At 28.7% G+C, this 13,186-nt stretch overlaps 2 protein-coding genes across 3 annotated transcripts in view; one reads left to right on the top strand and one right to left on the bottom strand.

Moving 5' to 3' along the window:
* The window catches only part of LOC114934219 (uncharacterized), a 51,284-nt gene extending 38,991 nt beyond the window's left edge, over window positions 1-12,293 (top strand). Inside the window, exon 16 of the transcript XR_003820229.2 lies at window positions 11,017-12,293. The gene's annotated coding sequence lies outside the window, so the exon portion shown is untranslated. The remainder of the gene's footprint in view (window positions 1-11,016) is intronic.
* Window positions 6,235-12,928, bottom strand: LOC114934226 (pyruvate kinase-like). Of its 2 annotated transcripts, XM_085483301.1 has the most exons (8): window positions 12,736-12,928; window positions 11,088-11,134; window positions 9,929-10,273; window positions 9,485-9,671; window positions 7,985-8,506; window positions 7,483-7,821; window positions 7,111-7,270; window positions 6,235-6,383 (listed from the first exon to the last, which is right to left on the bottom strand). In XM_085483301.1, exons 3-8 carry the CDS (start codon window positions 10,271-10,273, stop codon window positions 6,371-6,373), a joined length of 1,566 nt encoding a protein of 521 aa, XP_085339427.1. In that variant the 5' UTR covers window positions 11,088-11,134; window positions 12,736-12,928; the 3' UTR covers window positions 6,235-6,370. The 2 variants fall into 2 exon arrangements, with proteins under 2 accessions (XP_085339427.1, XP_085339426.1); XM_085483300.1 differs by lacking the exon at window positions 11,088-11,134.
* Between the last annotated feature and the right edge of the window lie 258 nt (window positions 12,929-13,186).

Genomic DNA, 13,186 nt, shown 5'->3' with positions numbered 1-13,186 from the left:
AAAAATATAGACACCGTCAAAATTTTCCAGCAACAATTTCGATGTTTATTTTTACTCACAAATTGTTTTGTAAAAAAAATTGAAAATTTTGTATTTTTAAAACCATATGTCATTCACGACAGGATTCTTTTTATTGTTTTAATGTGTCGTGTGATATAGAAAGAACATTTCGGGAAATAAAAAATATACATGTATATACAGAAAATATTCTCTTAGAATTTACCCTGAAAATCATAATTTTAAGACAATGTGGTATTGGAGAATTTTATGAGTTTCTTTGATTAATATTTTTACCACAATAAAAAATATTAATATCCACCATAATAAGATATAAAATTTGTTCAATTAATTTGCCTACAATAAAATTTACTATGTACATATTAATATTTTTTATTGTGATAAATATTAATCAGAAAAAACTCTTGTAAAAATCTTTCAATACCATATTGTCTTACGATTATCATAGTTCTGAGAGAAAATTCTCTTCGTATATAAATGCATATTTCTCACAGACATAAAATTCTGTAGGAGAAAAAAATAAAGAGAGAGTGGCCTTGCATTTGTAGTGCGAATCTTACTTCTTCTGGCCTTTTGACAATATTCAAGTAGCTCTTAAACTGTTTAAAGTGCATCCAAGCCACGTCGAGAACTTTCTTCATTCCCGTCCATCGTAACAGCATCCTGAATTTGCGAGTGGTTAGTTCAATTTTGAATTAATCAAAAATTCATCCGCTATAACTCCATGCAATTTAAATAAGACACGCAGGAGCGTGAATCTACAAATTCATACACATTCCGTAAGTAGTATAAAGTTACATTTCTCCGCCGGGTTTTTTCCCTTCCTCTCTCGTAACAAACTCAATCATACTTTTTTAAAATTTTAGCCATTATATTAATTTTCAATATTCCTATATGTTCCACAAATATTTAAGTAGTCATTAAAATACTTGTCCTCGTTAAAAATCCATAAAGTAAACATAAAAATTTTTAAACATCTCGAATTTATTGCAAACATTTGCATTGCTTTAATTAAATTTTATTAATTAATTTTACTAATTGAAATTCGGGCGCATTTGGCTCTCGTAATGATTTGAAACGAGAGAGGGTGGAAACTAAGAGACGCAAAATACCCTACGTGTGATTGAACGTTACGCTACTATATACGGGGATAATTATATATAAGGGCGGATCAAACGTCATCATCCACTCGAACGCCTCCGCCGCTAATGTCTAAATAAACATTTCTGTCACAATAATGGGAACATTAATTGATCGTGTATATGATATCGAAAGTACTCGGAAAGACCAAGTGGCCAGTTATCGTCGCTTTTTTCATCTCGAATTACAAGTATAAATCTGAGATATTTATTTAAATATTCAAATCATCTCTTTTTTCGACGCTTTATTTTATTAAACATCTTTATTGCGTTTCGCTTCTAAAATATTATTTTGTTGAAAATATACAAGTTTAAAGGAGAAGCAGAGATGCAAAGTAATATGAAATAGTAATTAAAAATTAAAAATAATATAAAATGTATAGTAAAATTTATTACAAATTTTTTTTATCGTGTCAATAATATGAAAATTATGTGCATTGTAAAATTTATATAAAATATTTTGTATATATGATTATCATTTTTGGCATTTATTCTATTTGAAACACTCAAAGAGTCATAAGTTTTTAACATGGTTTTTATTGTTTTAAAATTATTTAAATTTTACTATATATTTTATTAAAATTAATCGAACATATTTATATCTTATTGTGGTGGATATTAATATTTTTATTGTGGTAAATATTAATTAGAGAAACTTTTAGCAAATTCTTCCAATACCATATTACTATGATTTTCAGTTTAAATTCTAAGAGAAAATTCTCTCTGTGTACTTATTATGTTCCCTGTGTTAAATAATATAGTTAATTACTTTAAAAATAAGAAAAAAAAATATATATATATTAAGAGGAGAAGAGAAATTTTTGTTATTATTGCTATTGTACGCGAAAATCTAATATTCTAAAAAAAATGAGTTTTTTTTTATATATTTTACTTGTCAAAAACTGATTCCATATTTGTGGAAAGTAATGAATAAATAATGTCGATTAAATTGATATTACAAAGTTATGATATGATTTGATTGATACTGATGTTTTATTATTAATCAAACGCAACATTCATAATAATGTTTGAATTTAATTAAATATTGTTCCTGATAAAATGAAATTGTTGATTAATTTACTTAAAACACACATATATGCACAGAGAGAATTTTTTCTTAAAACTTACCCTGAAAATCACGATAATTGTGGGACAGTATAGTATTGAAAGAATTTTATCAAGTTTTTAATATTTATTTATAATTTTTTTTAATCAAAATAAGTAATATTTATCACAATAAAAAATATTAATATGTACATAGTAAAATTAATCGAACATATTTTATACCTTATTGCAATAGATATTAATATTTTTTATTTGTGGTAAAACTATTAATCGGATAAACTTATAAAATTCTTCTAATAACATATTGTCCCACGATTATCATAAATTTTCAGGATAAATTCTAAGCAAAAATATACACATGTACTTGCATATATCTATCATGATATGATTAGGAAATTTTATTGCCTCGACGTATCGGCGAATTTTTCGCCATTTCTCTGCGTCGACCGCAAATCTATTGTTTCGTATTGATTGATTCGCGTGTCGATGTCACGAAATTTCGCATGTTGACAAAAGGTCATGCGGGACGAGTTTCGCCCGTTCACCGAAATTGCTTGTTGGTCGAGAGGGTTGTTAGAAACCGCGAAACTCCTAGAGAGAGAAAGAAAAAGCGAAATGTTCCGTTCTCCTTCGCGTCTCGAGAGGATCGATTCGTCGAAAGGGACGAGACTGATAACGATGAATCGAGGGCGAGAAATCAAGATACCGGGGCCGAGAATCGCGCATTCTGCAAACTTTTCCCACCTTTGCCGCCTAATCACTGAACGAGCGATAAAACATCCTGGGACAATGGACGGAACAGTCTCTCTCGGTCTCTTCCACCTTGTGCTACATGTCTATGCGTATTTGTAAATGTCGCCCGATACGTGGCTAACACGTTTACATTCGTTGATGAAAGGTTCTTCCAACAGACCGAGCTTTGTCTATCTGTCGTAGGGGTTTTTTTACGCAAAAAGGTATTTGGATATCTGGCGTTATAGGTGTATTTTTCTTATCCAGAGACTAATCTTCGGAGCAAATTTTTCTTCTGAAGATTGATAAAATGTTTTACTACACTGAAAAAAGTTGATTGAATTCGAATAAATATTTATTTCAATACTGCCTTATAAATCATTCATTTAAAACTAATAATATTGATTTAATGTAAAAAATATTTATTTGATATAAGAAAATCCTTTTCGAAACAGATAAATATTCATTTGTTTCAAATAAATGATTTATAAGCCAGTATTGGAATAAATATTTATTAATTTAATAATTTTTTTCATGTGTAATATTTTTGTAAATAAAATAGAACTTTGATATTGCGTGGTAAAAAAAATAGCTTTTTTTATAATTCTAGTTTAAAATTAAAATTTTTTAAACTATAACATCTTTGCATTCAAAATTATATTAAGCATCAAAAAACTACATTAAATTATTTTTACTTTCTATCTCTTTTATTATAAAAGTTTAAAATAAAAATATAAAAATTGAAAAATATGACAGAATGAAAGTTATGACAGTGTTATAAGTTAATCACATTTATACAAATAAAATTACTAAAATATTTTTCATATTTTTGTTTCTATTCAACATTTATAATCCATAGATTTCATCGCATGTATAATTAGCCTATTGTTAAGTTTCTTTTCAATCTTCAGAAAAAAATTCGTCGAATGTAAGAGTCAGAGAAATGATTGACGTACAAAAAAATTAGATTTACCAAAATTTATGCATATGCGACAGTAATGCATTGTTATTTTATCGTCATATATAAAAAATAAACAAATATACGATTCTTGGTACAATCTGAACCATATCGAACTATGTCAAACTATCGCGCTATATCAATTATTTTTGATGGAACGGAAAACCGAGATTTAATAGAAATATATGACAGTTTTATTTTTTCTCTTTTCACGCGTCTCGTTTTATATAGTATCATATATGATATATTGTCGACGATTTTCCGGATTTTATCAAAATTTTGAAAACATCGCCACCGCGAAGGATTCCGCCAGGATGTAGAATTTACGCCTTTATGGAGGCACAAATCGCGTTACAAAGGACACACGTTGCGTGAATGACACTTGCATCATTTTCGGAGACCGCGTCTTGTTGCAGATTCGCATGATGTTTCACAGCATGATTTTGGCATCGCGTGCGTAATACGCAATGGCAAAATCATACTCGAGATACAAAGCTAGCTCGATGTAAACCTTATCTCGCGTTGGCGTTTGTGGCGCAACGCCATAGTATCCGTTATTGTAGATACACGAACCTTCGAATAGCTCACAATTTTATCATTCGTCATTTATTTACTTCTCTTTCATTCGAGGCAGTCACATTTAACAAGTTGCATTTAAAAAATGACGTGCGTCAAAAATTTTGGTATTTTCCTCTCTCTTTTTTAGCGTTGTGTAGGTGGATGTGTGTATTATTTAATCGAGTTTTTTTTCATGTATGTGTATATACGCACGCAAATTTTTCTTTCTTTTATTATCAAAGTTTAAATAACAAGTCAATTATTAATTTCAAACAATTGAAAAAAAAAGAGTTTTTGCGTCGATAAAGCCATTAAACATTTGAATCCCTAAAAACTATTTTAAGAAAACATATATGCCAAATATATAAAAAAGTTTTCACATCTACTAAATTTTTATATTAATAATACATTATATAAAAGTAAAAATAATATGTCATAATACCTTAAACTGGATTAATATTGTATTTTTAATAGTAATCAGCTGATTTCTGTCAAAATTAATCGATTACTATTAATCGGGAATAAGATATAATATATTATTTACTACATATGTACTAAATAATAAATAAATAATAGTTACAGAATTCCAATTTGTTATAGTAAACATTTACAAAATATTTATGTAACATCAAATATAACACAATAGAATTTATTAATATTTAAATTTATAAAAAATAATTGCTAAAGTTGAGAAAGTGATCTATTTTATGTATTGCAGTAAGAATTTCACTAGCAGTTAAATTCCAACAATATTACTTACATTTAATTCGAGATTTTATGGATTAATTATATATTTCCCTATTTTATGCTGGCTTTAACGCGGAATATTCCAGCTTATATTTTAATTGCTCAATAATTCATTGTCGTTATCCTTAAACGTTTTGAATTTTTACATCTTATTTCTAGTTTCTTTATATAAATGTAACACATTATCACATAATGATGATGGTATGTCACGTGTGCGACATGTTTGAACAGATTACAGTGTTTGCACCCGTCATATGATAATGTCCGCATATTACACTAACAATAAGAACTGATATTATTGTACCTGTCAGTAAAAATAACAAAAGATAGCATAGATGACAGAGTAAAGACATTTTAAATTTATTCTCTTCACTAACAAAAATGTTGTAAAAACATAAACAATAAATAAAAAATAAATGCGAAATACATTAGCCGTTAGAGGATAGTTTGTAATTAATGTTATTATACAACTATTTTTTCAAATGTAAAAAATATGCTCTTCCAAAATTGTGTTTCAAACACTATTATTACAAAATAGAATAATGTAAAATTAAAATTTTTGTAGATATTATTGCATATATGTTTAAATTCGCCAGTCTACTGTTCACTACAGCTCATTTACTAGGATATCATTTTTTATACTTTTTTTATACATTACTAGTTTATCACAGTCTGTGATAAAATATTTAGTACTTGAAAAAATGTTTTTTTTCTCAAATTTTAAGGACTTTATTCATATTAAATAAAGACACGACATATGTTCGTATTATAAATGTATTCTGATTGATATTACGTCTTATAATTAACATCCAAAAATACAAAATAAATAATCTTTATTTATTTTCACACTAAAACACGAAGATTTAACACTCAAGTTCAAATTTGAGAATCCAAGAGTTATGGATCTATATACTTTACATTATGATCTTGCTCTTATACAGCATCTGCATATATTTTATATATGCATCTGTTTTCTTAATATAATAAGATAATACGGGATTATATTAATAAGATTAGTCTCATATATAACTGTATTTACTGAAACTCGTAACAAAATGCTATACAATTACGTATATGTGTTCAAAATAATCATTCGCAATACATTTCTTATTTATAAGGATCATATCTTCTTTGTCAATCCATTAGTGCGAGTTTAATCGACAGTCCTAAAAATAAAAAAAACTATTAACATCAATAATTAGTCATTATATCGCCAAAAATGTGATTGCAATATAAAAAGAATATTAAGCGGGAATAAGTATACTTGAATCTCTTTTACAAAGTAAATATTTAATAAATTAATAATAAGCAACATTAAAATCTCCCCGATTTTTATAAATAGATATATTTATAAATCAAATATATATTATATGTAGTATATATATATATATATTTATTTTTTTACTACATATAAAATACATTTGTGTTACATCATAAACAGAAATCTTGTATGCATTAATATGCTTTAAGCATTTGTTGTTCTTGATTATTATTGTACTAAAAAAAAATTATTAAATTAATAAATATTTTAATACTATCTAATAAATCATTTATTCGAAACAAATAAATATTTATCTGTTTTGAAAAAGATTTTCTTATAATTCTCAAATAAATATTTTTCACATCGGTTTCAAATAAATGATTTATTAGGCAGTATTGAAGTAAATATTTATTCAATAAATTCTTTTATAGTGAAATAACATGATCTGCAATATTAGTGTTTGACAAATATATATTCTATAAAACTATTATTTGTAATAAATCAAGGATGATAAAACAAAAGAATAGGATAAGAAAAAATTTCTTATGCAACAATTAGAATAAATCTTCACAGGAATCGGTGTCGCTAATAAAAATCGCACATGCAAATTTTTTTAAATCGATTCTACGTACACGATGCGAAGAGTATTCGTGAATCCCGAACCTTGCTGCCATCCCGTCACGACTATTACTAAATCGCCTGTTTTTATGACACCACGAATTTTTTTGCCATAGTTTAATCCGAATTGTACACGCATATCCACATCCTTCACCCAGTCGCTCAATGGCCCTTCTATATAACAAAAATTTATATATCTTCATATAAAAATATTTATTGTAATATAATAATTAATTTTTCTGTTTGCCATAAAAAAAAATATCTTTTTAATATTAAATATAATATAAAAATACTAAGAAATATATATCTAAGATCTCTTTGAATTTTCTTCCATATAACATTATGCTAAACGAACGCTTAATAATGATTTCACCAATATTATATACCTTCGCAGTACGCTGGCAGTATTCCGCGATACAAATGCGCTTGTCGAGCGACCTGGCGGAATCTGGTAACCGCAATAATGGGGCAGCGGGGTCTATACTTTGAGATCAGATGTGCAGATCGACCGGAAGTCGTGACAACAATGATAGCACTAGCCAAACATTTAACTGATGCGTCCACAGAGGCGATGGCAACCGCGTGGGCGGCGTCAATAGGCGGCACAACTTTGCTTGACAGATCGTGAAAGATCTGAGTTTGCCAAATCGCGGCTTCCGCTTCTTTACAAATGTTAGCCATTGTACGAACGCATTCTAAGGGATAGTCTCCCTTCGCGGTTTCACCTGAAAATGCACCAGATTTATGAGCGTATATATCTTTGAAGGCGGACATTACGGAAATAAAGACTGTGCAATCCAATGAAACGCGAGAAAAATATATAAATTACATTGAAAATATTTCTCTTTGTATTACAAATTATTTTATTAATATAACAAAATGAATTACCTGATAGCATCACGCAATCAGCACCGTCGAGGATAGCATTAGCTACATCTGACGTTTCGGCTCTCGTTGGACGTGGTTTTGTCACCATGGATTCCAACAATTGCGTGGCGCAAATCACCGGCTTCCCGACCTTGTTGCATCTACTGATCATGGACTTTTGTGCTAGGAACACTTTTTCCGAGGGTATCTCTACTCCTAAATCACCTCGCTCCACCATTATACCATCGGAAGCCTCGATGATCTCATCCAGATTAGTCCTACCCTGTTGGTTCTCGATCTTCGATATGATCTTGATGTTTTTGCCTTTCTCGCCGAGGATACCGCGTATCTCGGCTACCGCGGCGGCGTTTCGGGTGAAGGAGACGAATATCATGTCGACTTTCTGGTCGACACCGAACTGCAGATCTACTTTGTCCTTCTCCGACACCGCTGGAAGATCCACCGGGACTCCCGGCAAATTTACACCCTTGCGAGAACCCAACATGCCGCCGTATTCGACGGTAGTCGTGATTAGATTGGGACCTAAGGAGCAAGATTATATTTAATATTTGTTACATGTTACATATAAAAATAGCATATTAAAATTGTAGTTTGAAATTAAAAGAATAATAAAAATTCGATGAATTAAAATTATGTCGCGACAAAATTTTAATTCTTGAAATATTATTATGTCGCGACAAACTAAAAATTCGAAGAATTAAAATTATGTCAAGACATAATAAATATTAGGAATTATTTTTATACCCAGACATAATTTTAATTTATCGAATTTTTATTATGTCGCGACATAATTTTAATTCATCGAATTTGTATTATGTCGCGACATAATAATATTTCAAGAATTTAAATTATGTCGCGACATAATTTTAATTCATCGAATTTTTATTATATCTCGACATAATTTTAATTCATTGAATTATTATTATGTCTCGACATAATTTTAATTCATCGAATTTGTATTATGTCGAGACATAATAAAAATTTGATGAATTAAAATTATGTCGAGACATAATAAAAATTCGGTGAATTAAAATTATGTCGAGACATAATAAAAATTCGATGTATTAAAATTATGTCTTGACATAATAAAAATTCGATGTATTAAAATTATGTCTCGACATAATAAAAATTTGGTAAAATAAAATTGTCTTGACATAATAAAAATTCGATTAATTAAATTTATGTCTCGACATAATAAAAATTCAATGTATTAAAATTATGTCTTGACATAATAAAAATTCCATAAATTAAAATTATGTCTCGACATAATAAAAATTCGATAAATTAAAATTATGTCTCGACATAATAAAAATTCGATGAATTAAAATTATGTCGCGACATAATAAAGATTTGATGAATTAAATATAAAATACTCATCCATCCACATTCAAGCCATAAAATATCGTTCCAAAGAGTTTTCGATATATTTTTAGATATTTTAATTTTCAAAAATACCCATTTTAAAAAAGCTAGCATGTCCCAATAATTTCTGAAACTTACGAACTTCAGAAACGATGAGAGAGATCAAGCCATCGTCCACGAACATTCGTGTTCCTACTTTCAATACCTTAGAAATATTTTTATAACTAATATAAACAACTTGTACATTTCCCTTCTTCATGTATGCCTCGTCGGTGGACAGTTTAAAAGTCTGACCCTTAACTAATTCCACTTCGGCCGAGTCGCCCTATAATGACAGTAAAATTTCTTAAAATATTATTTTGTACAAATTACCTAATTAAAACTGTCTTAATTAAATACTTAAATATTTTTAAATATACATCTGCTTTATAAAATTATAAAAAAAAGCGCAGACACTTATAAAGGGGTCACCACCTTCTGACAAGTGACTGAGAAGCTGAGCACAGCATATTTATATTTATATAAGTCTAATAATAAGTCTTAATAATATTAAAGTTTATAATAGTCTAATCAGTCACGTACACCTTCTAGGAGACCAGTACGGATTTCGGAACCCGTCGTATCGATGGCGATGGCGACGGGGATGTAGATTCCGGCACGGGCGGTCAGATTCTTTTGCGCCTGGCGAATGTTGGCGATGGTTTTCGCGTGATATTCGTGGGATCCGTGAGAGAAATTTAATCGGGCGATATTCAACCCCGCCTCTATCATCTTCTCTAGCATTTCCACGGATCTGGATGCGGGTCCAATTGTACAAATGATACCGGATAAACGGACGAAGAACACCCGACTGTCAATGTCCAGGGCGCACATGTGGTCCAGGTGGCTTTGGGCATACAATACCAGGGCATTCGGCTTGTCTGCCATCTGCGAAAATTAAAAAAAAATCAGAACAAGTTCTTTTGAGAAAGATAGATTTAACAATTAACTAGAAGTAATTATAGACTTTGTTTACAAGGCTTTGAATATAGATATCTATACTAAGAGAGAGAGAGAGAATGAGTGTGTATTATCCACATGAATCTTAGATCTTGAATAAGCGTGCAACTATGTGAATTAGAGCGTAGAAATTTTTGCATCCACGTTAAAGTAAAGAGAAGAAGCAACATGTATTAACAATTTTTATTGTTGATTGGCTGTCTCGCGTTATATTCATCGCGTCGAGCAGTTGTCATGAACAGTTTGATTGTTGTCAAAATAAAATTAATATATAATTATATAAATAAATTAATATATAATTATATAAATATAAAATTATATAAAATTAATATATAATTGTATAAATATATAAATAAAATTAATATATAATTAATATATAAATTATATATAAATATATTAATATATTAATTATTTTTCGTTCTACATTAAATCGCTCGTACACATTTGAAAGATGGTATTTAATTTCATCCAGAATGCATTTACTGTCATTCAATCTCATGCTATTGCCAAAGACAACAGAATAGAAGTAATATTATGTATTATATTAGTACTAATATTATATTATAATTTTAATTCGCCGAATTTCTATTATGTACATAATTTTAATTCACTGAATTTTTATTATGTACATAATTTTAATTCACCGAATTTCTATTGTGTTTTCATTTAAGGACCACTACAAATCACTCTAACGAAGTTAAAGAGGAAACATCAATCATAATTACACAACGAGACGATATACCTGATCGTCGAAGGTGATCGATGATAAATCCAAATCATTTCGACAGGCTGCGCAAAGAGAAAAATGAAGAAACAAGATTAGTGTTTAATAGTATTAACAATGAAAACTCCATCCTATGATGACGGTTTTTGCATGAATCTCGGTATCGTCGACGACAACCGGAAATGTCAAAGAAATTAAAGCGCATCTTTTGGCATGTTTCGGTTTCCAAAGTAAGATTATTTGCTAAATGAAAAGAGAAATTGCGTCTTTTCAGAAAAAGCTTTCATGAATCAAGAAGAGATCAGAGAATTGACATGAAACTATTTTTCAAAAGATATTATGTTATCGCACAAAATTTATGAAATATATACTTAAAACAATAAAATACAAATTTAAAAAATACAAAAAATGTCACTGTTTTATTTAAAAATTAAAGAGATTTTGAAAATTCTAATAACTTCTCTTAGATCTTAAACTTGCTTTATACTGTTGTAAAACAGATTTAATTTACAAGAGATAATACTTGTGATCAAACCGAAGAGGATTTATGTACTGACAAAAAAATCGTCAAAGATTGTCGAAGTGTTTTAAAGCTACAAAGTTCATTTGCACTGGCAATTGTTATCGCCGTAATTATGCAAAATATATTTCAAGAAGTGTCTACTGCAATATGTCTGTCTAATGTTACCGTTCATTCATCATCATAAGTAATATTAAAAGAATCAGTAATGTTAAAAGAAAGCTATTAGATTAATTTAATTAATTTTTATCTGTCCTCTATGAAAAAATAACACTGGAAAATCTTTAATCAATGTATTGCTAGTTATTTAAATTAAAATATTTTGAATAACTGGTACATACATTTTACAATATTTATACGATTGTTAATCGATGATACGCTTTCTCACTTTGCAGCATTCTATTCGCCTTAATTCCTTATTTAGGGCATGCGCCTTGTGAAACACGTGCTTATATATGCAAGTAATCAACTGATATATGTTGAAACTTTTGTCTTAATTATTTCAGTTTAAATCTATCTTACTTTTATCTGTTAATTTGTTGCACCAAAAACAATAAATTCAAAGAGAATTTTCAATTATGTATAATCCAATTATTTTTTCAAAAAGTTATACACAGTATAGATTAATATTATATAATAGCTATAAGCTATAATATATCTACTATATATTTATAAAATATTTTTAATAACATAATCTGACAATATAGAGGAAAATGAAACCTATCGAAAAATCGATATCCTTAAAATCATATATACATATATAAGTTACAAGAAAAATTATAGGAATATACAGAACATTATTTTAATCTTCAAAGTACATCAGTGTATTATAAATAAAGTGTTCTAAATAAATTGCATATTATAAATAAAGTTTTCTAAATTATTTAATATTATTTTTTCATTTATTAACTTGTGCTCTACCTAATAAGGAAAAAAAAAATATATATATATATGATAATCTGAAGATCAAGATTGTTAAAAAAACGTATCGACAATATTTCATATAATTAAAAGCAAAATATCGTTTATTAATTTATCATCCCCGAAAATTTGAATTAAATTCTTGTGACTTGTCCAGCTGTTCAGGAATAAAGAAAATTGTTACCGCTGAAAAGGAATTGTAAGGATAAGAATAATAATAATTACCTTTGTTTCTGGTTTGCTTTTGTTACTAAAAGCAAGAAAATTAACAGCGGCTTTTTATGATAGTCGGCTGACAACGAAGCAGACTCTCCGGTGATCTATGATAAACTGTCGTCTTGAGGACGTGGAAGGTCACTACTCCATTTCAATTCTGATCATGCGTGCTCGCAACTTCATCACCGAGACTTGCACAAGAGCAACTTGTGATTTTCAATTTTATCACATCGACAAACAAACAGACGTGCATTTTGCGCGTCATGATTTCATAATCAAGAAACGAGTGTCCCACTCTCTTGCGTGATAAACGCAAGTGGATCTAACAATGAGATAATATCTGATATCATACTCTTTACATGCAGTTATTTATAGTTTTGCTTTTATTTATTATTAAGAAATATAGATACTGAATTATAAATTTTTTGGTTTATTATTAGAGCAGATAATGTATTATCTA

The sequence above is a fragment of the Nylanderia fulva genome, unplaced genomic scaffold (genome assembly GCF_048542155.1).
Source record: "Nylanderia fulva isolate GAGA-0341 unplaced genomic scaffold, ASM4854215v1 Scaffold24, whole genome shotgun sequence".
NCBI classification, from domain to species: Eukaryota; Metazoa; Arthropoda; class Insecta; order Hymenoptera; family Formicidae; genus Nylanderia; species Nylanderia fulva.
The sequence above is the reverse complement of the archived record's forward strand: the minus strand, read 5'-3'. Positions and strand labels throughout refer to the sequence as shown.

Coding starts and splice junctions, on each gene's coding strand:
- LOC114934226 (XM_085483301.1), bottom strand. CDS start 10,273: ATGGCAGACAAGCCGAATGCCCTGGTATTGTATGCCCAAAGCCACCTG. Junction 8,507..9,484: donor TCTCATCGTTTCTGAAGTTC/GTAAGTTTCAGA, acceptor CTTGCTCCTTAG/GTCCCAATCTAATCACGACT. Junction 7,271..7,482: donor ACTGCCAGCGTACTGCGAAG/GTATATAATATT, acceptor TTTGTTATATAG/AAGGGCCATTGAGCGACTGG.